The 27,802-nt window shown below is 49.8% G+C and overlaps 1 protein-coding gene across 1 annotated transcript in view; it reads right to left on the bottom strand.

The window, feature by feature from the left end:
- NR6A1 (nuclear receptor subfamily 6 group A member 1) overlaps positions 1–27,802 on the bottom strand; it is a 76,918-nt gene that overhangs the window by 40,339 nt on the left and 8,777 nt on the right. The window contains exons 2-3 of the mRNA XM_087704565.1: positions 20,349–20,390; positions 17,593–17,649 (exon numbers count right to left, since the gene is read on the bottom strand). Coding sequence (XP_087560691.1) covers positions 17,593–17,649; positions 20,349–20,390 — 99 coding nt within the window. The remainder of the gene's footprint in view (positions 1–17,592; positions 17,650–20,348; positions 20,391–27,802) is intronic.

The raw sequence follows: 27,802 nt of genomic DNA, 5'->3' as shown, positions 1-27,802 counted from the left end.
TTTCATTTCATTCCTTTCTATTCTATTCTACTCTATTCTATATTCTATTCTATATTTCATTCTCTCTTCTCTCCTCTCCTCTTTTCTCTTCCCTTCCATTCTATGCCATCCCATCCTATCCTGCCTTCTCTTCTCTCTTTTTTCCCTTCTCTTCTCTTCACTGTTAGACAACCATTTCTCTGGAATGGTATCAGGTCTTCAGCAGCGGGTTGGACTAGAAGATCTCCAAGGTCCCTTCCCACTCAGTTATTCTTGGGAGAGGCTTTGCTTGTTTGTGCGGCCTGGTTTCTGGCATACCACGGACCGGCGCCAGTCCTCGGACCTGGGGTTGGGACCCCTGCCCTACAGAATAAATCAATCCCCTCTTCTTTGTGACAGCCCCTCAAGTACTGGGAGACAGTAATTGTTTCACCCCTAAGCCTTCTCTTCAATAGTCTGGACCAGAATACTGACCTAGAGTACTGGGTCCAGTTTTGGTCCCCACACTATAAAAAAGAGGTTGAGACTCTGGAAAGAGTGCAGAGAAGAGCTATCAGGATAATGAGGGGACTGGAGGCTCAAACATACGATGAATGATTGCAGAAACTGGGCATGGCTAGTCTAGACAAGAGAAGGACCAGGGCGAACAAGATAGCAGTGCTCCAATATTTGAGGGGCTGCCCCAGAGAGGAGGGGGATAAGCTATTGTCCAAAGCACCTGAAGGCCAGAGAAGGAATAATGGATGGAAACTGACCAAGGAGAGATTCAACCTGGAAATAAGGAGGAATTTCCTGACAGGGAGAACAATCAACCCATGGAACAGAAGTTGTGGGAGCTTCATCCCTGGAGGCTTTCAAGAACAGACTGGACTGAAATCTGTCAGAAATGGTATAGGGTCTTCAGCTTGGGGGGTGGGGTGGACTAGATGACCTACAAGGTCCCTTCTAACTCTTAATTGTTAATTTATAAAGGCTATTGAGTGCAGAGAAGAGCAACCAAGAAGATGAGGGGACCAGAGGCTCAAACATATGAAGAACGGTTGCAGGAACTGGGCATGGCTAGTCTAGAGAAGAGAAGGACCAGGGGAGACAGGAGTCTTCCAATATTTGAGGAGCTGCCCCAGAGAGGAGGGGGTCAAGCTATTGTCCAAAGCACCAGACAAGGAATAATGGATGGAAACTGATCAAGGATTCAACCTCGAAATAATTTCCTGACAGTGAGAACAATGAACCAGTGGAACAGAGGTTGTGGGAGCTTCATCCCTGAAGAGACTGAACTGCCATCTGTCACAAATGGTGTAGGGTCTGCTGCTTGGGTGGGGTTGGACTAGATGACCTACAAGGTCCCTTCCAACTCTATTAATCTCATTCCCTACTCTGTGTTCCCCAACGGACTGCATTAAAAATGCACCGTTCCTGTGCTTGAGGGAGAAGTTGGGATTTGCACATAGATGCGTCTGCTGGCTGAGAGGGGCTGGATCCTGCAGAGGGACCCAAGGGGAAGACCCTCCCTCTCCAAATCCATTCTTCGCACTTCCATGCGCTGGAGTCTCTGGAGGTGGGAAGAGAAACCCCCGCAGTTCTGGAGTTAGAAGGGACGAAAAGAGGCCCACCAGAACAGACCAGGAGCTTCTCCCGGTGGTTGAAGATTGGCTCTTCAAAGAGAAGACCTCGTGTCCCACCCTGGGTTTTCTGCGCTCATCCAGCCCTCAGCGAGGGGGGGAAAGGTCCCCGGCGGTCCTTGGGGAAGGAGAAGGGGGGCAGACAGGTGTCACGGCTCAGACCAGCCAGGCCCAGCTAACAAAACAGACGCGGGCTCTTCCCCCCACCCCACCCCACAGCCTCCAGCCACCCACCCCCCTACTTATCCGGCAAAGACAATGAGACACCCCAGCAGCCAGCCAGCCGAATTGCAGCCTCTCTCTCAACAGCCACATTTCAGCACTCGGCCTCCGGCCCAATCAGAAGGCGAACTCCGGCACGGCCGCGGCTCAGCAAATCGGCGCCTCGCCTGGCCCGCGCACCACGGGCCTTCCTTCTGTCCATCATCTGGGTCATATATAGTTCAATTCGAGTGGAGCAGACAGGACTGGGGAGAAGGCTGCGGAGCGCGCAACCCTCCCGCTGTCTGGCTGGCCTCCGGAGAGGGAAAAACCTCACAGACGGGGGGGGGGGGATGGTATGTGTGTGTGTGGTTGTGTGTGTGTCTCAAGCCAGACCATTATCATTGCCGCCGCCACCACCATGGAGATCTCCACCTTCCCTGGGGCAGAGGTTTGGCCAGCACGGATCTCTCTCCCGCACTTGACCCTTCCGTTCTGACCGGCACCACCTGCAACTTTGGAGGGACGCACGACCCAGGCTGCCCGAAAAGGGGAATGGCGGGCACTGCGAGGGGATCCTCAGCCACCCCCGGTTTCCCCCCCCCCAGGCACCCGAAAAGGCCAGGTAAGCGTATTTTAGCCTCCCTTTCTCGGGTCCTTTGCTTTGAGCCGAAACGGAGCAGGGGGAGAGGAACGGATTGCCCCGCGCGTCTCCGGGCGCCACCCGGCCCTGTCAGCGCGTTTTCCTCTTCTGGGCTCCCACTTCTGCACGTGCTCCTTTGTTCTCCACAACAGAAGCTTTTTATATACTTCTCATAATATGAGCCAGCTGGAGGGAGGCACAAACGGAGGGGAAGGGTCGGAGGGGAAAAAACCCCAAACGCACCGCCCCGGAGCTCGTCTTTCTTAAGAGCTGGGCAGACGGGCAAAGGAGACGGGCAGCTCGGGAGAAGGAGGAGGAGGAGGAGAAGGAGAGACGCCCGAGGCTGGGGCTGCTGATGAAGTTTAGCGCGGCGGAAAGAAAGAAAGAAAGAAAGAAAGAAAGAAAGAAAGAAAGAAAGAAAGAAAGAAAGAAAGAAAGAAAGAAAGAAAGAAAGAAAGAAACTGTACAAAAGGCTCCAGCTGGATGTAACTGAACACTTTCCTGAAAGGCAGTGCGAGACGGACGACCGAAGAGCCGGCTGCGGACAAAGGCTGAAACCAGACAACCCAACTTGTCCGTCGGGCTTCGACCAGACAGGTCAGCCAGCTGCTCTGCCGGGGGGGGGGGGGTTGTTGGGAGGGTGAGGCACTGGTGTTCACAGCCGTGGCAGCAGCAGCGAGGAGGGGGGGGGCGCTTGGGACCTGCCAGCCATTTTCCCCCAGCAAGGGGAGGGGGGGACTTTTGTGCTGTCTAAAGGAATGTGCTACCCCTGGAAGGTGATTTTGGAAGCTGGGAGTGGGAGGAGGAGGAGGGGGGGGGAGAAGATTCAGGGGACGGGGACAGGAAGCTCCCACCCCCAAGTGGGCTCCCTCCCTCCCTCTCCCCATTCTCCCCCTGCTAGTCGTGTCTGCTTTTGTCTAGTTCCCTATAATCCGTGTGTGCATGGCAGCTTAGCTTTTTGGGATGGAGGAAAAAGGGCCCACCTGAAAGTAATAATAATAATAAAAATAAAAGGTGAGGTGCCCAGCTTCCTAAAAGCCAAATTCAGCAGCTCCCAAAAGGGAGAGAGAGGGAGGGAGGGAGGGGGGAGAGAGGGAAAAAGGGAGAGAGAGAGAAAGAAAGAGAGGGGAGAAAGAGAGGAGGCGAGAGGGAAGGAGAACGACAGAGAGGGAGAGAGGGAAGACAGAAAGAGAGGGAAAGAGAGACAGGGAGGGAGAGAGGAGAGAGAGAAAAAAAAAGAGAGACAGAGAGGGAGGGAGAGGAGGAGAGAGAAAGGGAAAGAGAGAGGGGGGAAAGAGAGAGAGGAGAAAAAGAGAAAGAGGGAAAGAGAGACAGAGAGGGAGGGAGAGAGAAGGAGAGAGAGGAAAAGAGAGAGAAAGAGAAGAGAGAGAAAGAGGGAAAAAGAGACAGAGAGAGAGAGCAGAGAAAGAGAGAGGGAAAGAGGAAAAGAGAGAGAGACAGAGAGAGAGAAGAAAGAGAGAGGGAAAGAGAAAGAGAGACAGAGAGAGAGACAGAGATGGAGAGAGGAGGGGGCTTCATTGCAGAAGCAGCCCCCAACGGACCCAAGGAGCTCATCCTGGTGTGGCACATTCTGGGCAGTGGAGAGCCTGTCACAGGTGACCCAATTTGAGACTTGGCTCACCGTGCGGCCGTGTTGATGCCCCCCCTCTTTGATGGGTCACCCGCTGACCCGCTTTCCCTCTGCCAATGCTGCTGCCTGCTGTGCCCCATTGTGGGCCCTCCGAACGGAGCCCCTAAAAGACCGCCGCCTTCTTTCACGGGGGACACAAGGTGCAAAACCCGAGGGACGGGGAAAGGGGCTTTCCGTGTGGGAATCGGCAGGCCCGAGGCCCACACTTTGGCAGGGCAGCTGGGCACGATGAAGAGGAGTCGGCAAAGAGCAAAGTCCTCATGCTCGACTGCCACTGCCCACTACCCATTTGATACTAAGTTGGGAATCTACTCCCAGTCCCCCCCCCACCTTCTGCTTTTTACTTAAACCCAAATCTTTGCGCTTCGTTGGATGCCGAAATTTTCGGCAAATTTCCACTTCCAATGAAACGGCCATTCTTGCAATTTCAGTTCGGCCAAATCTGAACCAGAAAAAACACCCCCCCCCCACATACACAATCCTGCCCTTCCCCCCTCGCTCGAAACATGAAAAATAATGTTCTTTCTTCCCCCACCAACCCCTCCCCACATAATCCATTGTCCCTGTTAAGACGGGGCTCGGTTGCAAATTCAGGGAAACTGTACGAAAAAGCTACATTTGGGGACGAGGATGGTCGGGGAAGAAGCCTGTGGCCGAGACCAAAGTCTTGGTCCCGAGGCTGGCTCCGGCTTGCAGTCCGGCCTCCAGGCCGAGCGGGAGGGGACGATGCATGCATGCAGCCGGCCGCCGGAGCGAGCCCCATTCATATCGCCAACTACCTGAATTTGAATACTTTCCAGACAGCCATCATTTCGCCTCGATCGCCATTCGGCCCACCGGACAATGGAGATTTGTTACTTCCCAGGCCCGCGGCATGGCACACAAAAGGGGGCAGGGAAGGCAGGAACGGGGGCTCGGCAGACAGGAAATTGTGGTCGTGGGGGGGGGGGGAACTGTTCGTTCCTCCATGGATGACACACAGGGGCTGAAAGACAGGGCGATCGCCCACAGCTAAGGCGTTCGAGGGGTATACGGCCATCCCACTGTCCAGGAGAAGGACCATCGCCAACATCCACTGTCCTTCGGAGTGGGGTGCAGCATAGAGAGGGTTAAAGGAACTCAACGTCCAAGCTAGGGAACCGTCCCAGCTGCCCACCCTCTGCTCCGACGTTGCTCACGGTTGCTATGATGGGCGGGTGGGAGGGGAGAGAAATCTCCCAGCCGTGCAGCGGAAGCCAACTCTGGAAAAACCCGAGAGGACAATTTTCACGAGATCTCCTTGCACTGCAAGGAAACCCCCAACTCTGCTTTTTCGTTTGACGAGCTTGTCGATCAGAAAGATTGGCAGTTTGGCGGTTCGAATCCCCAGCGTCACATAATGGAGGGAGCTCCCGTGACTCGTCCCAGCTTCCGCCAACCTAGCAGCTCAAAAGCACATTGAAAAATGCAATAGAAAAATAGGAACCACCTTTAGTGGGAAGGGAACAGTGTTCTGTGCACCTTTGGGCGTTGAGTCATGGTGGCCACATGACCACGGAGATGTCTTCGGACTGCGCTGGCTCTTCGGCTTTGAAACAGAGGTGAGCAGTGCCCCCTAGAGTCGGGAACAACTAGCACAGATGTCACCATCATCATTTTCATCTGTCCAACCAGCCAGTTCCCACCATGCACTCTCTGCACTCCGGACTTCAGGCCACTTTCCCTCCTCCCTCCCTCCTCAAATCGACGTAGTAAGAAAGATTCCTTAAAATGTTGACTTGACTTGGATTCTCCTTCAAAGAAGATGACCTCTGGACAGTGGCCATCTCTTGAATCTCGATGTGGCTCTCATCTCTTTTGAAGAAAGTGGAGTCCAGGGATCGGTTGTTGCTTCAGGGACATTAGATGGGAGATGGAACCATTTGGAGACGTCCCTCTTTTCATAAAGACAGAAGTCCTGGAGAAGTTCCTCTGTCCTACAGACAGACGTCCTCAGAGGGAAGACTTACCCAGAAGACCTCCAAATTCATAGGTGTGATGAAGTGTAGCTTGGCTTTGGACTTTTCTAAGGAAGGCAATTGAGCAAATTCACTCCCCTCTTTCCCCAGCACCAAGAGAGGAGATGGCCTCTGGTTGGGACTCCCACATCAAGCCTCCAGCCAACTAAGCCCAGCATCATTAGTTGGGTCATCTTGAACTAAAAGTGAAGAGAAGGACCAGGAGAGACATGATAGCAGTCTTCCAATATTTGAGGGGCTGCCCCAGAGAGGAGGGGCTCAAGCTATTCTCCAAAGCACCCGAAGGCCAGAGAAGGAATAATGGATGGAAACTGACCAAGGAGAGATTCAACCTCGAAATAAGGAGGAATTTTCTGACAGGGAGAACAAGCAACCCATGGAACAGAAGTTGCCTTCAGAGGTTGTGGGACTTCATCCCTGGAGGCTTCCAAGAAGAGACAGGACAGCCATCTGTCAGAAATGGTGTAGGGTCTCCATGCCCTGATCCAACGAAACAAGCTTTCAGCTGGACAGCTTCATAAATCCTTTCTGACGTGACACGCAACAGAGAAGATGAAGCTGTCCTTGAAGGAAACGTCTAACTATCCGAGGAGTGCCCTTCTGTGCCCCTGTCACTTCTAACCATCATCTTCTCCTTCATCTACCTTGTTGCCCCAAAAATAAGACCTCCCCAGATAATAAGCCCAATTAGGTTTTGGAGCACTTGCGCTAAAATAAGCCCTCCCCTGAAAATAAGCCCTCCCTAAAAATATTGCAATGCAGCAGCAGCCATGAGGTGACCATGCTCACCGCCTTCTGCACCTCAAAAATAATAAGAAACACCCCCCCCCAAAAAAAATAAGACCAAACACTTATTTCGGGGGTCAAAAGAAAATAAGACCCTGTCTTATTTTCGGGAAAACATGGTAGGAGGCCTCCTTTTGAGTGGACTTTCGTACGGCGTCTCCTTAATCTGAGACGACAAACTGGATCCCAGCACCGAGGTGACAAGCCCGACATTAGCCCGAGAGAGCTACCAGGAGATCTGGGCTTCCATCGTTAGAGTCATCATTGTCAATGCCACCACTGCCACCCTCAAGCAGAGCTTCTGCTAACATTTCCATTGTGCAGCCATTGGCTTCCCCCTTTCCGTTCAGTGAATATTAAGGTCAATTAGGCATCATGTAAAGCGCAAACCAGCAGATTGGGCGCCCCCCAATGCCCAGGACCGGGCCAAGCTTGTCTGTCACTCTGACCTAGATTCCGGGAAAGAACCCGTTTTACATGCTTTTACTGAACAATCAAACGCGGCCACGGCGCCATCTTTCGCCCCCCCCTCCCCCCGGCTCTCTCTCGGGCAAAATAATTGACATTTCTCGGAGCCGAAAGGACGCCTCTTCTGCACGACAGCTCTGCGGGCATGTAGGAAATGTTCTGGGTTTGAATCCAGACCCGCCATCCTCAAAACGAGAACTTTTGGGCTCTAGGATTCCCGTTCAGCTCAGTTCTCGGCCAAGCTGGCTGGCTGTGCCTTCTGGGTGGTGAGGTCCCTCAGGAAGGGAAGGGCAGGCGTCCTCCACCCAGCGGGAAAAACGAGCAAATGTTTGCTGTAGAGGGGGAGGGTGGGATGGAGGTCTCTTCCCTTGGTGGTGGATGATCACCCTTGCCAGAAAATTGGCAAAGCAAGAGCATCCAAACGGTTCTCACCCAGCCTTCGCAGAAGCCAGAAACAGACTCCCCGCAAAGAACCCCCCCCTTTTATTTACACATTGGGAATTCACTGCCTTCACCAACAGAAAGTCCAGGCAAAAGTCCTGCGAGGAGTTTAACTGAAACAATAGTCCTTATCAGCTCGTTAGGATAAATGCAAGGCTGGGAGGCTGCAAATTAACTCAGTTCAAACAGAGAACTAGACAGACCTCAGTTCTCACACAAAACACGAGCAAAATCTTCAGAAATACGAACTGTTGTCTCCTACGACAACCACTCCCCTTTCCTCCTATGTATTCCCCAGCCAGGGAGGGACCATTCAGCATCCATGTGTGTTTTGCTTCCCAAATCCACTCCTTGTCCTCCGTTGTTCACCTCTCCTATCTGCTCTGCGCATAGGCACATCTGGAACAGGCCCCAGATGTTCCTCCTCACTCCTCTCTGACTCCAAAGGCAGTTGCCTCTCCAGTGGCTGGGAAATGTCGTACGGCCCTGGCTCTATCTCTACCCAGGCTCCAGAACTGGCCCAAGTTCCTCCCCAACCTCCTCATCATCCCAAGTCCGCCGGCAGCTCCCTTCTGCAGCTGGAGGGCCACAACACAACCCCCAAATTTCAAATGCCAAGTTCTGGACAATATCCTGGCGTTTTTAAAAGCAGGGCTAACAAACTACCATTGAAAGGAATCTTAAGCTATGTTATGGAGACAGGGATAGTCAGATCTGGCTACTTCTAGTCTTTGTAAACTACCATAATCCCTACCTAAGTGCCCAACACAAGACTTCATGGGAGGCTGAGCTGTCACTCTCTACAACCAACCTCCTCTTCTTTCCAGGCCCAGCTAGGGACGCTCATGGCAGTGCAACCTTTGCTATATTCACAACTAGTTGATAATCCGGGTATTTATTCCCCCAACCCTCCTTCCCTGAACACCACCGCTATTTCTAATGTTGGATTTCCCCCCTTAACAGAGGGAGCCCCCCTGTGGAGTACAGCAGAAGGCGTTACAGCAGAATGGTCGAAGCCATTTTAAGGCACAACAGGATGTATCTTAACAGAACACACACAAACACACTTGAGGGGTGTCTTACCCGCACAGTATTTGGTTGAAATTGCTCAAGGCATTCCAGAGTTATGCTGAAACACACGCGCACAGATACACAGCCAATTATTTATATATAGAGAGGTAGGTAGGTAGGTAGGTAGGTAGGTAGGTAGGTAGGTAGGTAGGTAGGTAGGTAGATAGATAGATAGATAGATAGATAGATAGATAGATAGATAGATAGATAGATAGATAGATAGATTTCAGATTTACGGTACTAACAGCTGTGCTTTCTTGCAGAATGACTCCCAAGATGACTCTAAAGATGTTCAGTTGGATCGTGGCTGCTCAAAGAATAACTCGGAAGGAAGCCTCGGATTTGGGTTGGACCAGAATCTTGGCGGCACTGACTAGGGAAGGACAGGTTCCAAAAAGGCTACCAAAAAACCGGGGCACGTTGGAATATTTGCAAACCAAGGAAAAGTGGATTCTTTCCACCGCATTTTGCTGAATAAAACCAAGGAAACAGGAGATTGATTGCGAGGGACTACCCTCCCTTTAATATTCTGGCTTCCCAACACATTTTTCTTCTGTTTTTGGGACTGAAGGAGACGTCCTCTCATGAAGAGAGCTTTTTCCCAAAGAGGATACAGTGCTGTGGCAACCATACCAAAGCTACCTCAAGAGGTTAGTCCTCTTGGTTAAAGTACGGGTGTTGAAAGACAGGCAGGAGATGGAGATCTGGCTTTACAGGACAGGATGTCCTACACGGCCTTCAAACAAGCAACCAAACCATCAAACGGGCCAAGCCTACAACACAACTGAAGTATGGGAAGCCAACCTGAGAAACGTAGTCCGGGCCATAGGTCACAAGTCTTTTGGAATATTCTCTGCGTTCACTCCCATTCGGATTTGAGGGCATGCTCTGACCTCCCTGAGATAGAAGCAGAAGTGTTACTAGCGGTTCGCCCAGCGTCACAAATGCGAGCCTGCCCCACAAGCATGTAAGCAGTGTCGCAAAACACAGCAGTTCGCTTGGGCGCAGTCTACGCATGTGTGCAACGTCAAAAACTCAGCGATATAGGATGGGATTGCACCCAGGCCGGTCGCCACTACTAGTTCGCCCGAAACAGTCCGAACTGGTGAATACCACCTCTGAATAAGGTAAAGGTTCCCCTCGCACATCTGTGCTAGTCGTTCCCGCCTCTAGGGGGCGGGGATCATCCCCGTTTCAAAGCTGAAGAGCCAGCGCTGTCCGAAGATGTCTCCGTGATCATGTGGCTGGCATGACTCAATGCCGAAGGTGTACGGAAGGGTGTTCCCTTCCCACCAAAGGTGGCTCCTGGTTTTCTACTTGCATTTTTTACCTGCTTTTGAACTGCTTGTTGGCAGAAGCTGGGTGGGATGAGTCACCGGAGCTCACGCCGTTACGTGGCGCTAGGCATTCGAACCGCTGAACTGCCAACCTTTCTGACCCTTCTTCCTCTTCCTCGCTAGTGGTGATGGGGGGGGGGAGGCAAACCCTTCACAGCCCATAATAGACAAATCTCCTTTGGAGAGTGATATCCTTGAAATTCCCAAATTTTAAAAATACATGTGTACTCAAGACAGAAAGCTGAAGTACAGGTGGCCCTTGACTCTTAACAGTTTGGTTAGTGGCCGATTGAAGTTACAACAGCCCTTGAAAAAAAGTGACTTAGAAACCGTTTCTCACACTTAACAACCGCTGCAGCATCCATCCCCCCTCCCCAAGATCACGTCATTTGCATTCGGATGCTATTTATGACGGCGGCAGTGTCCCCTTCGCCGACCTTCCAATCAGCAAAGACCATGGGGAAGCCTGACTCACTTAACGACCGTGTTGCTAACTTAACAACTGCTGCGGTTGACTTAACGACAATGGCAAGTCGTGTTTTTTTTTTTAAAGAGCCATATAAAATGGGGGCGAAACCCACTTAACCAATTGTTCACTTAGCAGTGTAGATTCTGGGCTCCATTGTTGGTCGTAGGGCGAGGACTACCTGTATTTGAGGGCCACGCAGAAACTCAACAACCTAATTATGTCCGGGCTGCAAAGAGAGCGAGGAGAGTCACACAGGCAACAGTGGAAACTCCCTTCATTTTTTGCACCACCGCCATTAATTTAATGCATTTGATTGAGGCTCTTCCTGACTCCAAAGAAAGCCCCCATCCCATAGATCAGAGGGTGAGTTGCTAGGGTAGGAAGGGGAGAAAATAGGCCCAGGTCCTTCTTTTTTCTTTCTTTTCTAAACAACAATTACCACTGTAGTTGCGGGAGCTCCATCCCTGGAAGCTCTCAAGAAGAATTGGATACTATCTGTCAGAAATGGTGTAGGGTCTCCTGTTTAAGCAGGGGGTAGGACTAGATGTCCTACAAGGTCCCTTTGAATTATGCTGTCCTGTCCTGTCCTGTATTCCATCCCCTCTTCTGTTCTGTTCCTTTTGTGATCTATTTTATTCTACTCTACTCTACTCTATTCTATTCCCTCTTCGGTGTTGTGTTCTCTTCTCTCTTCTCTCTCTTCTATTCTATTCCTGTAATCCATTCTATTCTGTAAACTGTTCTCCTTTTCTTTCTTTTTCTCCTTCCCTTCCCCTTCCTTTTTTAGTTTCTGATTTAAACGGGGACTTATGGGCCTTCATGAACATTTTTTGTAGGGCAATAACCACACAAATAAAATTTGGCCAACAGCGCATTAAGCACAGCTAGATAAAATCACTGCACCCCGGATTTCTACAACAAACGCATACCAAGATATCCAATAAACGAACGGCCAGAGGGAGCATTTAGAGGGCCCCGAAAACCCTTCTATATTGTGTCCTCTTTCAAATGCAAGCCCTTTGAAAGAAAACCTGAAAACTGAGAAATCACTAATAAGATTTGGGGGGAGGGAATCTCCTCGTAAGGAAAGCCTTTAAACGCAACAAGAGAGATATTATCAGCAGTGGATGTTTTTATTGGTTCTGTCTTGGGACCGTTTCAGAGTGAAGGGTGTAAGAATTCTATACGTATAAAAATGGCTGTGTGTATGTTATGTATGTTCCAGCATAACTCTGGAATGCCTCGAGCAACTTCAACCAAACTTGGTACACAGATGACTTACTTACTCTCTGGAGACAAATACTGCGGGGGTAAGACACCCCTCTCGTGCCTGTCTGTGTCTGTGTCTGTGTCTCTGTGCGTGTGTGTTCCAGCATAACTCTGGAACGCATGGGCCGCTGAAATGAAAAGAAATGAATTATATCTATCGTGTCAAATCACAGTACTTTTGACAGTGATAGTGTGCATCATTATCTGATCGACAAGCTCAGCGCCTTAGCCGCTGAGCCGCCGAGTCCAGTTGCAAAGCTACGGCAGCGATCGGCTTTCCGGAGAGACAGAACGGCAAAGCTACAATCTCCCAAGCTGGCACGGTGGCAAACCAAGGAAGGGTTCAATGCTCACACACAACTGGCCGAGATGACCAACGAGACGGCCACGTCCGGCTTACCGCAAGCCAGGAGCGACACAAGCGGAGGACGCCCAGGCTGAGCGAAAGAAGACAGTTTGTGTGGCTTACGATAGCTTCAGCGAACATTCAACGCTGTCGGTGAGTTTGGTTCTTCCGGAGAAACCACCGATCGTTGACTGTACCTTGAGGTTTATCACGGTCCTCGGGGAAAAAACCACTCTGGGCAATGCCATCCACCGGCCGGCCAGTGACACGTTGCAGGAGAACTCAGAAAGAAACTTATAATAATGTCTGTGGAGATTCTCAGCCATCCAGGTCGAGGTTCTTTTTTTCAAGAAGCCACTGGACTTTCTGGTTTTTCTTCGAAGACGTTTCACTCCTCATCCAAGAAGCTTCTTCGGCTCGGACTTGGAGGGCGGTGGGGTTTCCTTGCAGACGTTTCAATGCCCAACTAAGTAATGTCATCAGTGTTAGAGGGAGTGGGCTGGGATGAGGAGGAGGAGGAGGAGGAGGAGGACTGTGGCATCCTTGGTGGTCTCTGAGCTTGTTTTCTTGCAGATGTTTCATGACCCAATTAGGTAACATCATCAGTGCTAGTACTGTAGGAGACTAGTAGATTAGCACAGATATTGCCTAGTTAAGGTAATGAAACTTATGCAAGAAAACAAGAAAATTCAGATAGCACCACTGATGATGTTACCTAGTTGGTTCATAAGACAAGCCACCTCAGAGAGCCCAGAGGACCCCACAGTCATCGTCCTCCTCCTCCTCCTCCCAATCCACTCCCTCTAACACTGATGAGGTTACTTAGTGGGGTCATGAAACTGGAGAATGACTGGAGAATGGAAAGATTTATGTTCCTTGCAGACAGGAATATATATATATATATATATTGGGTGCTATATATATAGGAACAGAGATACTGTATGTAGGGATATAAACCCTCCCGTTCCCCACCACCATCCAGTCAGAGCTGAAGAAGCTTCTTGGATGAGAAGCGAAACGTCTTTCAATAAAAACCAAGAAACTCCCGTTGCCTCTTGGAAGGAGAAAAAAAAAAGCGCCAGAATCGTCCTGGGAGGAGCCCTCACTCAACATAATGGCTGCACTCAACATTCATTGCTGTCGGTGGGTTTCGGGTTTGGTCAGCCCTCTGGCTAATGAATGCAAACTGCGGATCAAACAGCACCAAGACGGAGGACGGACACACCACTGGGACTCAGGGCCTTAGTAAGGCCACACCTAGAGTACTGCATCTGTGGTGTAGGGTTTCCTGCCTAAGCAGGGGGTTGGACTAGAAGACCTCCAAGGTCCCTTCCAACTCTGTTTTTAGAATAGAATAGCAATAGCCAGTCATGACGGAGGCAGCCAAAAAAGCCAACGCAATCCTAAGCTGCATTAAGAGAGGGATGCAATCAAGATCAAGAGAGGTACTAATACCCCTCTATAAAGCCTTAGTAAGGCCACACCTAGAGTACAGCATCCAGTTTTGGTCACCACACTATAAAAGAGAGCTTGAAACTCTAGAAAGAGGGCAGAGAAGAGCAACCAGGAGGATGAAGGGACTGGAGGCTCAAACGATGAACGGTTGCAGGAACTGGGCATGGCTAGTCTAGGGAAGAGAAGGACCAGGGGAGACAGGATAGCAGTCTTCCAATATTTGAGGGGCTACCACAGAGAGGAGGGGCTCAAGCTATTCTCCAAAGCACCCAAAGGCCAGAGAAGGAATAATGGATGGAAACTGACCAAGGAGAGATTCAACCTGGAAATAAGGAGGAATTTTCTGACAATGAGAATGTGGGAGCTTCATCACTGGAGGCTTTCAAGAAGAGGCTGGACTGCCCTCTGTCAGAAATGGTGTAGGGTCTCCTGCTTGGGTGGGTGGGGGGTTGGACTAGATGACCCAGAAGGTCCCTTCCAACTCTGTTAATCTCCTCCGTAAGGTCCCTGGCCTTGATAAATGCAAACACCCAGACAAACAGACACACAGCATGGATGATCCTCGACTTATGAGCACCATTATGACCTAATGTTTTGGTTCTTATGCGAGAGGTTTGATAAGGGAGTTTTGCCCCGCTTTACGACCTCTCTGGCCACCGTTGTTATGTGAATGGCGGCCATTGTCAGATTGGCATCACGTAGTTATGTTAAACCCGGCTTCCCTATTGGCTTCGCTCGTCGGAAGGACACAAAAGGTGACTTACGACCAGTCTTAAGTCAAGGATTAGAGTAGAGGCAGTAGGCAGAGACATTCCTCGACTTATGACCACAGTTGAGCTCAACATTTCTCTTAAGTGAGGCATTGGTTAAAGGAGTTCTGCCCTGTTTTACGGCCTTTCTCACCATGGTTGTTAAGCGAATCACTGCAGGTGTTAAAATTAGTCACCAGGTTGTTAAGTGAACCTAGTTTTCGCCGTTGACTTTGCTTGTTGGAAGGTCGCAAAAGGGGACCATGTGACCCAGGGGCCACGGAGACCGGCATAAATGAGTCCCTTGCCAAGCGTCTGAATTTCGATCATATGACCATGGGGATACTGCAACAGGTAGTAAGTGTGAAAAGGCAACTTCTCTTCCATGCATGGATTGTTCTCCCTGTCAGAAAATTCCTCATTTCTAGGTTGAATCTCTCCTCGGTCAGTTTCCATCCATTGTTCCTTGTCTGGCCTTTGGGTGCTTTGGGAAACGGCTTGACCCCCTCCTCTCTGGGGCAGCCCCTCAAATATTGGAAGACTCCTATCCTGTCACCCCTGGCCCTTCTCTTCCCTAAACCAGCCATGCCCAGTTCCTGCAACCGTTCTCCGTATGTTTTAGTCTCCAGTCCCCTCATCCTCCTGGTTGCTCTTCTCTGCCCTCTTTCTAGAGTCTCAATGTCCTTTACAAATTAACAGAGTTGGAAGGGGCCTTGTAGATCATCTAATCCAACCCCCCACCCAAGCAGAAGACCCTACACCCACAACTTCAGTTCCATGGGTTGATTGTTCTCACTGTCAGAAAATTCCTCCTTATTTCCAGGTTGAATCTCTCCTTGGTCAGCTTCCATCCATTATTCCTTGTCTGCCTTCGAGTGCTTTGGAAAGTAGCTTGACCCCGATCTGTGGCAGCCCGTCAAATATTGGAAGACTCCTATCCTGTTTCCCCTGGTCCTTCTCTTCCCTAGACTAGCCAGGCCCAGTTCCTGCAACCATTCATCCTATGTTTTAGCCTCCAGTCCCCTCATCAACTTGGTTACTCTTCTCTGTACTCTTTCTAGATTAGTCTCTCCACATCTTTTTATAGTGTGGGGCCAAAATCTCTCCTTGATCAGTTTCCATTCATTATTCCTTGTCTGGCCTTCAGGTGCTTTGGAAAATAGCTTGACCCCCTCCTCTCTGTGGCAACCCCTCAAATATTGGAAGACTGCTATCATGTCTCCCTTGGTCTTTCTCTTCCCTAGACTAGCCAGGCCCAGTTCCTGCAACTGTTCTTCATGTATTTTAGCCTCCGAATCATCTTTGTTTAAACTCCAGGCCCCTAATCATCTCATCTGAACTGAGAGTCATTAGCAAAATATATCCTTCCTGATAATTCTCCACTATTTGTAAGGGGACAATTTGCCACTGACTCCTCTCAAAATAACATCAGTTTGGGAGTAATGCACAATGGCTGCTAAGTCCACCCCACTCTCTTCCTCTTCCTCACACAGGCTTCTAAAAGCTCATAAAAGAGCCCAAGAAAACCATCTAATCTCTGCAGAGGGTATTTATTTTTATTTATTTGTTTGTCTGTCAAACATGTACAAGGTAACAGGTATAACTATGAACATGAACATGAACAGAGGGAGTAGATACGAATTAATGGGGACAGTAGGACAGGGAGGATTGTTCTCCCTGTCAGGAAATTCCTCCTTCTTTCCAGGTTGAATCTCTCCTTGTTCAGTTTCCTTCCATTATTCCTTGTCTAGCCTTCAGGTGCTTTGGACAATAGCCTGACCCCCTCCACTCTGTGGCAACTCCTCAAATATTGGAAGCAATAGCAATAGCAATAGCAGTAGACTTATATACCGCTTCATAGGGCTTGCAGCCCTCTCTAAGCGGTTTACAGAGAGTCAGCATATTGCCCCCAACAATCTGGGTCCTCATTTTACCCACCTCGGAAGGATGGAAGGCTGAGTCAACCCTGAGCCGGTGAGATTTGAACCGCTGAACTGCTGATCTAGCAGTAGCCTGCAGTGCTGCATTTAACCACTGCGCCACCTTGGCTCCTATCCTGCCTCCCCTGGTCCTTCTCTTCCCTAGCCCAGTTCCTGCAACTGTTCATCATGTGTTTGAGCTTCTCCTAATCATCCTGGTTGCTCTTCTCTGCACTTTTTCTAGAGTCTCAACCTCTTTTTTATAGTGTGGTGACCAAAACTGGGTGCAGTACTCTAGGCGTGGCCTGACTAAGGCTTTATGGAGCCTTAAGACTTTATAGATAGTTAAGGATGGAGAAACACTGAGAAGGTAGATTTTGGTCTGCACCAACATCTTCAGGAAGGTGAAAACCTCAGCTCGCTCTTGCTAACATCTGGAGGGGAAGCAAGGAGTGACATTTGAGAGCCAGCTCTCGCTAAATTCTAGGGGATTGGGGGGTAACCCATAATGAGGTCATCCTCTGCCAATCAAGGGAGATCTTGAAGGAAACCCTAAACCTTGATTTGACTCTTAGGGAAGAAGCAACCGAAATCGATAGGCTCTGGATACCGCCCTCTAGTGGAGAACCATGATTGGGCCATGGCCAGGTAAAAAAGGGGGCGCTATTTGTAGACAGGTTTTTGGGGTGCAAAGGACGTTTGTTTAAGGTCCCAGCGGGGAGGACGGGCCTTGCTTCCATCACACAACAATAAAGGCAGTCCCCGACTTACAGCGCTTTGTTTAGTGACCATTCCAAGCTACAAAGGTGCTGAAAAATGTGGCTCGCGATTGTTTTTCACACTTACGACCGTCGCAGCATTCCCCCCCCCCCATGGTCGAACGATCGAAAGTCAGACGCTTGGCAACTGCTTCATGTTTATGCGGGTGTCCACCTTTTGCAGTTGTTAAGTGAAGCCAAGGTCCACTTAACAACCGTGTTTCTAACTTATCAACTGCAGGGACTCGCTTAACAACGGGAAGCAAAGAAAGATGTACGACGGGGACAAAAGTCGGGAGCAAATGGACTCACTGAGCAACAGTATAAGTTGAGGATTATCTGCAGATGGGTATGGGGGGAGGGGCAGGGGACCGAGAAGAAACCTCCTCCAGCCAAAAAAACCCATTTTAGAGAGAGAAAGTTGAACTTACTGCCAGTGTTCAAGAGAAGCACGGTAGGAGGGGCGTCCATCTGCTCAACATCTGCAGCTGGGAAGAGAGAAAAGGAAGAAAAAAGAGTTGAGAGATGCGTTTGCGGAAATGGGGGGGAAATTAAAATATTTTGTTGAAGCACCTTGAGATGTTTGTGAGATGCATACGTGCCGACGTGATTCAAAAACCGGTCGGGACTGGCTGAATGGAGCTGCCAGAAACTGCCCCATCATCCTGGACCACAGAATGGCCGCCGAGGATCCTGAAGCGGCGCTACAAACCGGGCAGGCTCAGCCTGCAAAGTTGACACCAACTTTACACCGGCACAAGGCCGGTTCAGTTGCCAACTTTACACTAGAACAAGTCCAGTCCAGTTGCCAACTTTACACCGGCACATGTCCGGTCCAGTTGCTCCCCAGCACTTGGGTGGGAGGAGGCAGACCAGGCATGAAACTACAAAAATGGAAGACAACGATGAGGGGCGGAGGGAAGAATGGCTTGCCCTGGAAGGGGGGGGGGAGGAAAAGAGAAGCTGGAAAGGATATCCCAATCAAAATCTGCTTGACCCGAGGACCAGCTGTTGCTGGCCGGAGCTCCTTGACCTGTGCCCTCTCCTCCGGCCACAATGTGAAGAGGATGGCCAATTGTTGACTAGCAGGCATTGTCTTGGCTTTTGAAAGGAATAAATAATTTAGCACGCTGTGGGCTGATGACCTTTTGGGGGGAGGGGGGGAGTCGGGGGGGGTGGCTCTTTGGGGCTGCAATCAAGCCCTGGGGTAGCTTTAAAGGTTCGCTCCCCCCCACACCTTTTATAGCCTAATTGGGTGCCATAACATAAATCAATTATTTCTCCTGTTTTAAGGGACAATGGGTGCCATTCTTCTCCGGGCTCCTGCTTCCTTCGGAGACTTCTGGCTCGGTTCTTTTGAGTTTTACAGCTGTACGTCAACCCAAGGAGAGGAGAAGAAAGGTTTGGCCACCACTGCAGGGTTGGGGGGCGACGGGGACACACCGCAGGGGAGGGAGGGGGGAAGGTTGCCACAGTCTGACCTTCTCCTGACCCATGGCTGGCCTTGCCCCTGTTTCTCCTCACCAAAAGGGGGTTGTGGGAGGGAGGGGGAAGAGAGGGTCCTTCCCCCCCCCCGCACACCCGCCTCAGAAATGAACTTCGCCTGAACCTGCAGGAGAGGAGTTGACTTTGAAGACCCCCAGGTGAGACCGTGACTTGGCCAACTTCTCAACTCATGGAGAAGATCACAAAAAGACACCAGAGGACACCTTTCTTCCCTGGGTTGGTAATTCACTTACTTACCCTAAAGGTAAAGGTTCCCCTCACACATACGTGCTAGTCATTCCCGACTCTAGGGGGCGGTGCTGATCTCCCTTTCAAAGCCAAAGAGCCAGCGCTGTCCGAAGACGTCTCCGTGGTCATGTGGACAACCTGACTCAATGCTGAAGGCGCACGGGACGGTGTTCCCTTCCCACCAAAGGTGGTTCCTATTTTTCTACTTGCATTTCGAACTGCTACGATGGCAGAAGCTGGGACGAGCCATAGGAGCTCACTCCATTGCGCGGCACTAGGGATTCGAACCGCCGAACCGCCGGCCTTTCCGATCGACAAGCTCTGTGTCTTAGCCACTGAGCCACCTACGGCCCTGGTTAGACCAGTGTTTTTCAACCTTGGCTACTTGAAGTCCAGACATCTTCAAGTAGCCAAGGTTGAGAAACACTGGGTTAGACCTTGCCTGGCTCTAACCTGGGGTGCTATGGCCACTTCTACTTGGGAGACACACAATGCCACAACAGAGATGTGATTGGGCACAACAAACCAGGGTGATGACAACTAAGCCTAGAATTGAGGTTTAAACAGATCCTGGGCTTGCTGAAGACCAGCACTAAGCAGAGATGGACAAATCTGTCCAATGGATGGATGGGCTTTCCCTCGTCTCCCAACACTCATCCTGAAATGCAGGTTGACCTCGACCTACGACCGCAAAGGGGCTCCAAAAATTTCTGTTGCTAAGCGAGACAGAGGTGAAGGGATTCTTGCCCCACTTAATGGCCTCGTTAAGGAAATCATTGCAAAGGTTAGTAACACTTTGGTTCAGGGAAGGTAGCTTCCCAACTGCTTGTCAATGACTGACAATTACTTTCTCTACTGGTTTGCAAATGTTTTGAAAACATGCCTAAATAACTTGTTTCCCAGAAAATAAGACCTCCCTGGATAATAGGCCCCATCAGGCTTTTGAGCGCCCTCCCCTGAAAATAAGACCTACCCGAAAATATTGCAACACAGCAGCAGCCATGAGGTGACCACGCTCAGCGCCTCCTGAGTCTCAAAAATAGTAAGACCTCCCCCAAAATAAGCCCAACCGCTTATTTCGGGGGTCAAAACAAAATAAGATCCTGTCTTATTTTTGGGGAAACACAGTAGGACAGCTTAGAGCCAGGGCGGGGGGGGGGGGGGGCACCCGTAATTTCCCCAATCAGTTCATGCGAACCGGCCTGGCTGAATCCCACCTCTGTACAATTTCCAGCATCCCTAGCTGGAAGTATCTGGGAGACACCATCCCAAAGTAGCATCAGGGCGTCAGAGAAGATGCGGGACTGTCCGTTTTGAAGAATGATGTTTGTCCTTTATGGAGCAAAGAGGAATAAACAGACAGGCAAAGGCAGGGAGGGGATCTCACTTTGTTAAAATTCATCTTCCCGAGAGGGGAGGGGGCAAGTTGGGAAGAAAGCATCTTTACACCTACCGAAGGGCGGGTCATGTTCGGCTGAAGGCTCTTGAGCGAACCCTGAAAGAGAAAAGAAATTTCATATAAATTTTATTCATTTTCTAGGGTTGAGATTTGTTAGCGCTTAATAAACATCGAGTTGTCTGGCTAGTTTTCCCCAATCACTGGTAAAAATAAGTTCCACGTTTGATAATATTCTGTGTCTTCTTTCGGTTTTCAATGTGAGTCCATCCATTTCTACCCAATCTGGTACCTTCCTAATTATCTCGTCGTCTTACGGTGTTCCTTCATGTTTCCAATATTGTGCGATTATAATCTTTGCTGCTGTTACAACCCGTAATATTAAATATGTACTTTGCTTATCAAGTTTTTCTGGTATTATGCCTAATAAAAACAATTCAGGCTTAAAAATCTGCATGTTTTCCTATACTGGGACGCAGTGGCTCAGTGGCTAAGACGCTAAGCTTGTCGATCAGAAAGGTCGGCAGTTCGAATCCCTAGCGCCGCCTAACAGAGTGAGCTCCTGTGACTTGTCCCAGCTTCTGCCAACCTAGCAGTTCAAAAGCAGGTAAAAAATGCAAGTAGAAAAATAGGAGCCACCTTTGGTGGGAAGGGAACAGCATTCCAAAGTTGGCCACAAAACCTGGATGGAAGCCTATGGTTGACTTTGGGCAGTTCTGGAAATCCACCCACCCACCCACCCAGAACAGGTACTCTTGCAAGCTGTGATCCAGACAAACAAGCAAGCAGAAAATTGAGAAGACTCCCAACTCCCGGGATGGTTCTTGAGAGCTTGAGGTCTAAGAAGTCCCACCTGCCCCTCCATACTGGCTGAAGATGCTGGGGAACCAATGCCAGGAAAGTCCCATTGGCCACATTTTGAGGAGTGGGCATGAAATCAATCCAGGACCCCAATCCAGATGCAGTTCAGTCAGGGAGTAACCCTAGGATTGGCCAACTCTTCAGAGAACCCAGGACACTCTCGGACAGAGGTCAGAACCTACTGTCTGGAGTGGAGCCGCATGTGGAGCTCTGGAGCCGCATGTGGCTCTTTCACCCCTCTGCTGAGGCTCCCTGTCGCTCAAAATATGCATCACAACCGCCAAGGTGCAATACTCGCCCAGCATGCGATTTATTGAGCTTTTCGGCCCCCGGTAGGCCAACCATGGATAAATCCAAGAAAAGACGTTTCAGAAGAAAACAGAACTTTTAATTACATACACTACATATGCTGGTTTTGTAGGCACTCAGGAAATAGTCAGGTTTTGTGGCTCGCGGTGTTTAAGGTTGCCGACCCCTGCTCTCGGAGGTACCACAGGCATGGAAGACCTTCTTCCCTATTAACCCATGACCAACCTTTGGCAAAGACATAAAGGGGGGTGGGGTCCTGAACCCTGGGCCAACCATCCAAAATTAGATCAAAGTGGTCTTCCTTTGGGTAGCAGCCCACCAATCACCGGAGGGAGGTTGAAATGGACTTCAAAGATTGCTACGGGTACTACGCTAGATTTGAAAATCTGCCAATATATATTAAGATGACCTTAATCCATGAAACGACCATGGGGAAGGACGCAAAGCTCAATCAATAGTAATGCTTTCAGTCCTCGAGATATGGCAAGCTTTGTTCAGTGACAGCTCAAAGTGAGGACAGGTAGAGACTTAGGATAGGTCCTTGATGCTTGGTAAGACTTTCTGATGAGTAGCTTAAGGTAAAGAAGGAAAAAAATGGGTTGGGGGCCATATCAGGGCTGCCGAACTTTGGCCACTTTAAAGACCTGTGGACTTCAACGTCCAGAATTCCTTGCTGCTTGGGGGATTCTGGGAGTTGAAGTCCATGGGTCTTAAGATGGCCACAGTTGGACACCCCAATATAGCCCTTAACCAAGTCCTTCCCAAACCGGTTCTTTCCTTCCATATTGCCTAGGGAATTCTGGGAGTTGAAGTCCACAGGTCTTAAGGTCTCCGGATTACATCCTAAGGTCATGCTGTATCTCATTTCCCAGGAGGTAGTTTCTTAAAGGAGACAGCTCTTAATTATTACACTATCTATATACTGCTGGGGCAGCACACACACACACACACACACACCCGCCTGGAATTATAAATTCCACTATCACCTAACTTTTAACTAGAGGCAAACAAAGCCATGGCATAAAACAATGCAAATTCAACTATCTAATTAACTAAGATAAACGAAGATCCCTGGCTCTTCTTAGTTAACCTATTTGGGGAGATGAAACGGTCCAGAACGTCAGCAACGGTTAAAGAAAATTGCAGCCAGACTCATCGGCCATCAGGGCACCAACTTTGGAGAAAGCGACAACCTATCTTAAGAAGAGACTCCACCTCTTTCACCTTTCGCCCAAGACATTTGAAGGGGATGCAGCGAGTGAGTTAATCAGACACACAGAGTAATCCCTGGGGAAGATTACACAAAGTTTACAACCACACGCAGAGTCTGAGGGTAAGCAGTCCAACCAAGCCTAACTGGATTGGGAAGGAATTTCCTTTGGTTTGGGGTGGGGAAGGGGGATATAGAGAGAGGGGAAGGTGGGGAAGGCTCCAGGGTTAAAGGTGAAGGTTCCCCTTGCACATATGTGCTAGTTGTTCCTGACTCTAGGGGGCGCTGCTCATCTCTGTTTCAAAGCCGAAGAGCCAGCGCTGTCCGAAGACGTCTCCGTGGTCATATGGCTGGCATGACTCAATGTCAAAGGCGCACGGAACACTGTTCCCTTCCCACCAAACCTGGCTCCTATTTTTCTACTTGCATTTTTAACGTGCTTTCAAACTGCTAGGTTGGCAGAAGCTGGGACGAGTCATGGGAGCTCCCTCCGTTACATGTCACCAGGGATTCGAACTGCCGACTTTTCTGATCGACAAGCTCTGCGTCTTAGCCACTGAACCACCTACAGCCCTGGTTAGACCTTGCCTAACCCCTGGGGTGCCATGGCCCCTTCCACTTGGGAGACACACAATGCCGCCACAGAGATGTGATTGGGCACAACAAACCAGGTTGACGACAACTAAGCCTAGAATTGAGGTTTAAACTTAGATCCTGGGCTTGCTGAAAACCAGCACTAAGCAGAGATGGACAAATCTGTCCAGTGGATGGATGGGCTTTCCCTCGTCTCCCGACACTCATCCTGAAATGCAGGTTGTCCTCGACCTACGACCGCAAAGGGGCTCCAAAAATTTCTGTTGCTAAGTGAGACAGAGGGGAAGGGATTCTTGCTCCATTTAATGGCCTCGTGAAGGAAATCACAGCAATGGTTAGTAATGCTTTGATTCAGGGAAGGTGGCCTCCTCAGTGCTTGTCAAAAAGAAGAGTCAGGTGACCTGTCGTAAGTATGAGACAGTGGCCAAGCATCCAAATTATGATGAGGTGACTAGAGAGATATTGGTTGGCCTTGACGTATGGCCACCACTGATCCTCCCCAACATTTTTGTTGCTAAGTGAGGATTTTTTAAAAGTGAGCTTTGCTCCGTTTTACGATGGTTGTTAAATGAACCCGGCTTCCTTGTCAGACAGTCGCCAACGGATATCACGAGACACACACACACACCTAGGATGTTGTGACCATTATAAAGATGAGTCAGTTGTCAAGTGTCTGAATTTTGATCTTGGGACCATGGAGAAAAATGGTTGTGAGTCCTTTTGTTCAGTGCTGTTGTAACTTGGAACAGTCACTAAATGAATTTGCTTTTCCCTGCTCTCTTCCCCTTCACTCTTCTAGAGATTGAATGTGTTCTTCTGTGCCTCCACTTCGCCCAAAAACATCTGTCCAAGCCAGTTTTATGCAGCTTCTGATTTTGACCCTGCCAGAAGCAATCAGGGGACCATGGATTTCATTAGATAGTCTGAGAGGTTGACAAGGACCAACATTTGGGGTTTCTGTTGAAATTCCTATTCTTATTTCTTTGGCAGAGGGAGGGAGAGAGAGAGAGAGACAGAGACAGAGAGACAGAGAGACAAAGAGAGAAAGAGAGAGAGAGAGAGAGAGAGAGAGAGAGAGAGAGGAACACAGAAAGAGGAAAAGTGAAAAAGAGGAACAGAGAGAGAGAGAAGGAAAGAGAGGAGCATAGAAAGAGAAAAAATGGAGGAAAGAGAGGAGCATAGAAAGAGAAAAAGAGATAGTGAAAAAGAAAGCATAGAAAGAGAAAGAAAGAAAAGGAGAAAGGAACATAGAGAGAGAGGGGGGAAGGAATGAAGGAGAGAGAGAAGGAGGGAGGGAGGAAAAGGAAAGGAGAGAGAAAGAAAGAAAGAAAGGAAGAAAGAAAGGAGAGAAGGGAGGGGGAAGGGGAAGAGAGAAAGAAAGACAGAAAGAAGGGAGGGAGGGAGAGAGAGAAAGAGAACATAGAAAGAGAGAGAAGGAATGAGAGGAACATAAAGAAAGGAAAAGGGAGAGAGGAACATAGAAAGAAAGAAGTAGAAAGAAAAAGAGAGGGAAAGAGGAACAGTGAGAGAGGGGAGAAAGGAAAGAAAGGAGAGAGAGGAGGAGAAAGGGAAAGAAAGGAAGAAAGAGAGAAAGAAAGGAGGAGAAGGAGGAAAAATAAAGAAGGAAGAGAGAAAGAAAGGAGAGAGAAGGGAGGGAAAGAAAAAAGAAAGCAATGAGAGAAGGAAGGAGGAAGAGAAAGACAGAAAAGAGGAAGAGAAAGAGAAAGACAGAGAGAAGGAGGGAGGAAGAGAAAGAGAGAAAGAAAAAGGAGGGAGAGAGAGAAAAAGAAAGAAAGAAAGAAAGAAAGAAAGGAGAAAGCTGTTTCAAATAGGGAAGTGGTAAACAGCCTCTCCCTTCATCCAGTTGTTCACGCCAGCTTTGGAACTCTGGCGGCTACTCCGGCACGTAGGCAGTGAAGGCAGCCTGATTGAATCATCCCTCATATCTCTACAAGGCGCCCTCTGAAAGAGTGACCTGGGGCGGTCAGAAGGGCGGGGGGGGGTCAGTCCTGCATGCTCCGGGAAATGGGGAAAGAAGGGAGGAGAAGAAGAAAACCCCACCCCTCTCCCTCTCTCAATGAGACAAGCACGCCGGGGCCACGTGGCCGAGAGGGCAGGGGGAACAGGAGCCCAAGGGCCGGCCTCACCCCTGCCTTGGATAACCGGAACGCAAGCAAGCTCAGGTTCATTTGGGAGAGCCGTAGGGCTGGAATGCCTACGAGTGGAGTGCCTCTGTGCTCCTCTCTGGCCTTCGCTTTGCCCCGTGGGGGATTCTGATGCAGCCGCCAAGGGCCGAGTCGCAGGAAAGGCGAGGGAAGCTCCGCTTACGTGCAGTACAAGACTCGGCTCTGCGGGAGGGGTGGCGCAAGTGGAAAGGGCAGTAGCTCGGGACCTGACACACACACCCAGCCGCAAGTCCCATGGGCAGTGCGTGATCTTACGAAAGCGGTCGAATCGGTAGTGTGGCTGGTGTGTCCCTATTCCCTTGGCGGGAAAGAGCTTTCGAAATTTCCCGAGAAAGTTCACCTGGGCGCGAAATCTCTTCGTTTGTGTCAACGGCTCCAGGGGGAGGTGGGGGAGGGAGGGAGGGAGAGGGAGAGGAAGAGAGCGAGAAAGCGAGAAGATTCCTGACACTCATCACTCACCACAGGTGGCCGGAGTTCTGCTTGGCTGACGGTGCGGAGCTGCCATCCGAGCACACGGCCAACTGGCCCGGTGCCCTTTCTCAGATGGCGATACCTAAACCCAGGAAATCAGGACACCCAAGAAGCAGGCAGGGCGAAAGGAGAAAAGACAATGTGATACCGAAACAGGGTGGAAATGAGAAGAACACCCCCACCCCCAAACAAGCATATGGTAGCAAGATCCTGCGCATCTCCCAGCTCTGCACCCTGGGCGAGGGGGGTGGGGAGAGGCTAGATAAGGTTACTCCAGATGAGTTTCGTCTCTAAAGACAGCAGGTGAATTTTGTGAGGGTCTTTTCTTTGTCAAGGGGCGCGGTGGCTCAGTGGCTAAGATGTTGAGCTTGTCGATCAGAAAGTTCACCGGTTCTAATCCCGAGGGCCGCATAACGGAGTGAGCTCCCGTGACTTGTCCCAGCTTCCCCCAACCGAGCAGTTCGAAAGCAGGTAAAAAATGGAAGTAGAAAAATAGGGACCACCTTTGGTGGGAAGGGGACAGTGTTCCGAGCGGCTTCGGAAGTTGAGTCATGCCGGCCACATGACCATGGAGATGTCTTCGGACAGCGCTGGCTCTTCGGCTTTGAAACGGAGATGAGCACTGCCCCCTAAAGCCGGGAACGACTAGCACATATGTGCGAGGGGAACCTTTACCTTTAACTTCCTTTGTCAGCATCGAGAACACCTGTTAGAACCACACCAGGGCTTCACTCTGACAACCACCTGGTTACAGGTAGCCCTCGACTTCAACAGATTGTTTAGTGACCACTCGAAGTTACGACGGCACTGAAAAAGACTTATGATCATTTTTCACACTTAACAACCGCGGAGGCATCCCCATAATCCCGTGATTTACATGCAGATGCTTGACAACGAATTCATATTTACGACGGTCGCAACTTTGATTATCTTCTGACCAGATTCACGACCGTCAACTAATTTAACAACTGCAGTGATTCACTTCACAAAGGGAAAGGTATAAAGTGTGGGGCAAATTTTGCTTAACAGATTTCTCACTTAGCAACATAGGTTCCGTGCTCAATGGTGGTCATAAGTCGAGGACTCGCTGCATGAAGACTTTTAATAATGGGCACTCCATTACTGGAGGTTTTTAAGAAGAGACTGGACAGTTGCTTGTCTGAGATGGTATCGGGTCTCCTGCTTGAGCAGGGGGCTGGACTAGAAGACCTCCAAGGTCCCTTACAACTTTTTCCTTCCTCTCTCCTTCCTTCCTCTCTCCTCCCTTCCTTCTTTCCTCTTTCCTTCCTTTCTCCTTCCTTCCTCTCTTCCTTCTTTCCTCTTTTCCTTCCTCTATCCTTCCTTCCTCTCTTCATTCATTCTTTCCTCTCTTTCCTTCAGTGTCTGAAATGGTCTAGAATTTCCTGCTTGAACAGGGGGCTGGACTAGAAGATCTCCAAGGTCTCTACCAGCTCTAGTCTGACTGAACCACCACTGAACTAACCGCCATGCTAACCACTAGCTGGCCTTCTCTGGATGGGGTCCCAAAAAGGAATGGCTAAGACTTTAAAAAATGACCTTCTACCCAACTGATCAAGACCAAAATCTCTTTGTAGCAAGACATCGTAAACTCGGATTGCGAACGGGGCACCTTGAGCCCAAGAGCAAGCCCCCCCCCCTCAAATTCAGGGTCTCCCCTTGAAACCTGAGTCAATTTGTAACCCGGCGTGACTTATTTCTGATCTGCCCACCTTCTGCCTCTCGCACTCCCCATTCTCCCCCCAGCCAGCAGTTTCCAGGGCCGCTCCAAGGCTGTTTGCAACTGGCAAGGGGGAGTTGGGCTCTTTGTCCTGGAGGCAGGGGGCCTGATCTTTAGCTAATGACTGCCCTATCCCAGGAGC

The sequence above is a fragment of the Thamnophis sirtalis genome, unplaced genomic scaffold (assembly GCF_051295495.1).
Source record: "Thamnophis sirtalis isolate CommonGarterSnake01/CBP01778 unplaced genomic scaffold, rThaSir2_p1.2 scaffold_2, whole genome shotgun sequence".
NCBI classification, from domain to species: Eukaryota; Metazoa; Chordata; class Lepidosauria; order Squamata; family Natricidae; genus Thamnophis; species Thamnophis sirtalis.
The sequence above is the reverse complement of the archived record's forward strand: the minus strand, read 5'-3'. Positions and strand labels throughout refer to the sequence as shown.